General features: G+C 33.1%; 1 protein-coding gene across 2 annotated transcripts; it reads right to left on the bottom strand.

Annotated features, from left to right (window-relative positions):
• Nucleotides 1-2,461: 2,461 nt before the first annotated feature.
• Nucleotides 2,462-4,229, bottom strand: LOC136071054 (GPI ethanolamine phosphate transferase 1-like). Of its 2 annotated transcripts, none has more exons than XM_065781880.1 (3): nt 4,125-4,229; nt 3,824-4,013; nt 2,462-3,037 (listed from the first exon to the last, which is right to left on the bottom strand). In XM_065781880.1, the coding sequence occupies exons 1-3, from the start codon at nt 4,217-4,219 to the stop codon at nt 2,924-2,926; spliced, it is 399 nt and encodes a 132-aa protein (XP_065637952.1). In that variant the 5' UTR covers nt 4,220-4,229; the 3' UTR covers nt 2,462-2,923. The 2 variants fall into 2 exon arrangements, with proteins under 2 accessions (XP_065637952.1, XP_065637953.1); XM_065781881.1 differs by having other exon boundaries at nt 2,463-2,886.
• Between the last annotated feature and the right edge of the window lie 14 nt (nt 4,230-4,243).

Here is a 4,243-nt window from a genome sequence, read left to right on the forward strand (position 1 = left end):
GCGATTATAGAAAATGAAAACATTCCCATTAAAAAAAAAAGAATATTTTTTTGAAAACCTTAAAAAGAAGAATATATAGCAAAAGACTTATAGTCATCGTACTTGTCGTCTTGTGATCAAGCATCTTAATTTCCTAGGCAATTTCCCTCCTTGTTTCTGGACCATATGATGAGCTTATATAGTTATAGTTGTAGTGCTCATGTTGCTCAACTTTGCTAAGCGATCTAAAGCTAAAACACAGAGAAGATGACCCAAACTGATCAGTAGTAAGTAACAAATAACCCAAATCATTTCTTTTTCTTTCCTTAGTTGTTTGTCTTTGTTTTTCTTCACTCTTTTTCTCTTCCTTTCAAGTTTGTTTCTTGACCAATTAATTCAAATTAAAGATTGATGCATCATATATTATTTCTTAGCTAATTTTTTCCTATGATTAATTAATCCTTGATGGCAGTTTTAGCAGTGGGTTAGAGTTGGCAAATTTCGTGGTGTCCCTGATATCCTACAACAAGCATGGACTGCAATTAGTGAACTATATAAAGAAACCAGTCAAAAAGAAGAACCATCTTCCTCAGTGAAATTCAAAATTTATGAGCCACTAAACTGTACAATCATAGCTTTTTTCACTTGGCCTGCTAATAGCAAAGACTGTGTTCAGGGAAATGAAGGAGGAGATTTTGTTCATCATCAGTCTTAAGGGGTATTTTCCTCACTCAATTTCCTGTGCACCAAAGCAACCAAAAGTTCTCCTTAACAAACCTGCGTGGAGCTTTTTACCTCCATTTTTGATGTGCTCCCGAAATCTGTGGTACATCCTTCAATACGGTGCCTACTTTAATGCACAAAGTCTTTAGCCTAAAACCCCAACAACCATTTCTCAATATAAGGTGATGATGGTGATAATGGAAACTTAATTTTATATTTCAATTAGTAACCTGCCACTCTCTTATCAAATATATACATATCAACTTGTAAAAGACAAACAAATATTGATCAACAAAGTCATAATAGCTTATTAAGCTAGAGAACTGGAAATTTTAGTGAGACACATTAATGGAATTAGGTAGCTTTGGTTTTGTTAGGTTTAAAAATGCATGATTGGCCTGACACCACACATTATAAATTACCACTTAGCCTACACTATTAAGGAATAGTGAATTTAATCATTATTCTAATACTTCCCCTTCGTGTATGGACTTAACTCCCACTTAGTAAGCAGGGTCCAATATGTGAGATTTTTCATTTTGGGTAAAATATCATTTTCGTTCCTAAACTATCACAAAAGTTTGTTTTTCGTCCCTAAACTTTCAAAAGTTTTATTTTCGTCCTTAAACTATCATAAAAGTTCATTTTTCGTCCTAAAACTTTCAAAAGTTCTATTTTCGTCCCTAAATTTTTAAAAGTTCTGACGGAGTGCTGACGTGGCTTCACAAAGTGCTGATGTGGGAGGGACGAAAATCAATACGTTTAAAAAAGTTTAGGGACGAAAAACGAACTTTTGTGATAGTTTAGAGACGAAAATAGAACTTTTGAAAGTTTAGGGATGAAAAACGAACTTTTGTCATAGTTTAGGGACGAAAATGATATTTTACCCTTTCATTTTTTACTCTTTTAGTGGACAAAACATTTAAGGAGAGTAAGTGCCATTTGTACGAGAGAGAGAGAGAGAGAGAGAGAGAGAGAGAGAGATATCCATTTGAGCTAACTCATTTAAAGGGAGGAAGTGACATTTGCCCCCAAAGCTTAAATTATTAGAAAATGATAAATTTAATCTTTTTAACTATTATTCTAACAATATTCCACACACACACATACACATATATAAAAAGAGGAAGTGTCAGATGATTTAGAACTCATTAGAAAGTAGGCATATCCGCATAATCTAAAATTGCAAGTAGGGCAAGTCTTGCCAGCCATTTCATTTACATAAACTAGGCTAAGCAGTCAGCGCCATTCAATTTTACTACAAAACTTTATCAATACTCTTGATTAATTGATAGAAAATTTTTCTGAAGCTAGATCATGGAAAATTTCCAGACCCACTAATTACATGGATTTGCAAGATAAAAACATGATAAGCTTAAATAATGATTACACAAGATACTCTTTTCAAACTTGATTGCCAAAATGAGGTAATCTATCTAAATGAGGAACATGGTACCAAATTAATTTTATATGTAATGTGTTTAGAAATAAGGACCAATGTAAGCAGAGCTTCATTTGGTAAAGAAAAAGTGTGAAATAAAGAAAACAGTTCTTACCAGGAAAAAGAAGTGAAAGGTCATTACGTCTGAAAATGATATAACGAGAAAATAGCATCCCAAACGTGGAATTGGTGTAGTTTGGTTATGGAACTGAAAGCACACTCTGCATTTTTGGCTCAAAACAAGCAACATAAGAATATAACTTTTAAGAGATTGATTTGGAAGCACAACTTCCTCAGAAAAAAGAAAAATAAAAGAAACATTAAGATTGATGTAACTAACATATAGGTTATTGAGAAAAAAAAAAAAAAAAACCTGCAAAGTAAACCAGTATGATCAATAAGCTAAAGAAACCAAGACTCTTGCCTATCTAGATAGACAATCCATGAAATGGTTCTTGCCGATTAAATAGACCATGTACAATGACTATTACTGTAAAGATAAAAAAATCCTCCATAATGCTAGTGAGGCATTGTCTTTATGCTTACATCCCATTGCGAACTGGAAATAAGTTACCAAATAGAAGAATTGGTGTGATCAAGTCTGTATTTTGCTAATATGGAAAAAGTTATAACTTTACTTACATGACAAGCAAGAATGGTATAAATAGCTTGAATACAAGTAGGGCTGCCATCAGAAATGGCCGCATTTTGAAAGCAAACCATATCAGCTCAGAAACAGATTCCTAACAAGAAAGTGATACATGTTGTAAGGAAGTAAGTTCAAGCTGTACTTACGCTGAACACAGTAATGAACCGATAGACAGATGAAATCTCAAAACTAGCAATGCTTGCAAAATTTCCAGTTCCAAAGAAGGCAACATTGAATAAAACCATCTAAGAAAACACATAAGAGCCATTACCATTAGAGACACATGCATGAAAATATCTTGACCAATTAAATTAAGATACTGCTCCAAACTATGTCAACTCCTTTACAATCAGGAGATTCGTACCATGAAAAAGAATAAAAGAACATGCATTGATATATTCAGCCCAAATATCAGCATGTGCTGAATTTTATGCCAGGATAATAATTAAATTATCAGTCCAACAAAGAAGCCAGCCAGGGGAACATAGGCACAGTTGCTAAGATTTCATCTCACTCTCCCTGCCCCTAGATTTTTTGTAAATAAACAAAGTTTTGATGTTTGAATGAGAGACACAAACCAAAAGAAAAATCTGACCCAAACCCAACTCCTATTACTAGTTTAAAATCCCACTTACACCAATCCCTGTGTATCCTATCACCAAAAGAAGTTTATAGAGCCAATTTCTGGAAAATTCTCCATCAAACTTCATAGTTACAAAAGGATGACTATTAAATAGCCACCAAAAGAAAATTCTAAAAGTAAAACCTGACAGGTGATATTCTTCCAAAATTATTTCTAGACCATTTATTACATGGAAAGTACTAAATTTAAAAATTAAAAAAAAAAAATTACATTTAAAAAACAGATACTTCATGCAACTATCTCTGTACCTATCCCAGAAAAGAAAAATTGCTGAAAAAACATCTACTCAACCCAATTAGACCAAGTCTTAATCCTTACTAGATAAATATGGTCAAAATTGATGAAGATTAAGAAAGGGAAATGTGATGAGTAAAAAAGGGTGACTTACAAAGATTAAATGAATCCTCACATCAGATAGCTGCAAGCATCTAGTATCATGATCAAGAGTGAGATGATCCTCCACAATTTTTATTGAAGACGATGGTTTTTTAACCTTACTTAGGTAAAGAACTGTGTTTTCAAATAGTATCCATGCCATTAGTACAAGAGCAAGAGCACCATAGAAGACAGCTTCATATCTGCAAAAATTTCACGAGAAGAAAAACATGAAAAGAGAAAAATGAATTTCTGTTTTTCATATAGCTGTTAAATAAGGAGTACCATTGCAGTTACTTATAAATGAGATATACCCAATAGACAGAAGAAGGAACGGAGGTGCAAAACCTAGAAATATAGAAGTAAGCCGAGACAAGAGGCCATTTGCTGAAAATAATGGGAGAACCATCGAAAAACCTATGATAAAAAAAAA

This window comes from Quercus suber, unplaced genomic scaffold (assembly GCF_002906115.3).
Source record: "Quercus suber isolate HL8 unplaced genomic scaffold, Cork oak 2.0 scaffold_282, whole genome shotgun sequence".
In the NCBI taxonomy this organism is placed as follows: Eukaryota; Viridiplantae; Streptophyta; class Magnoliopsida; order Fagales; family Fagaceae; genus Quercus; species Quercus suber.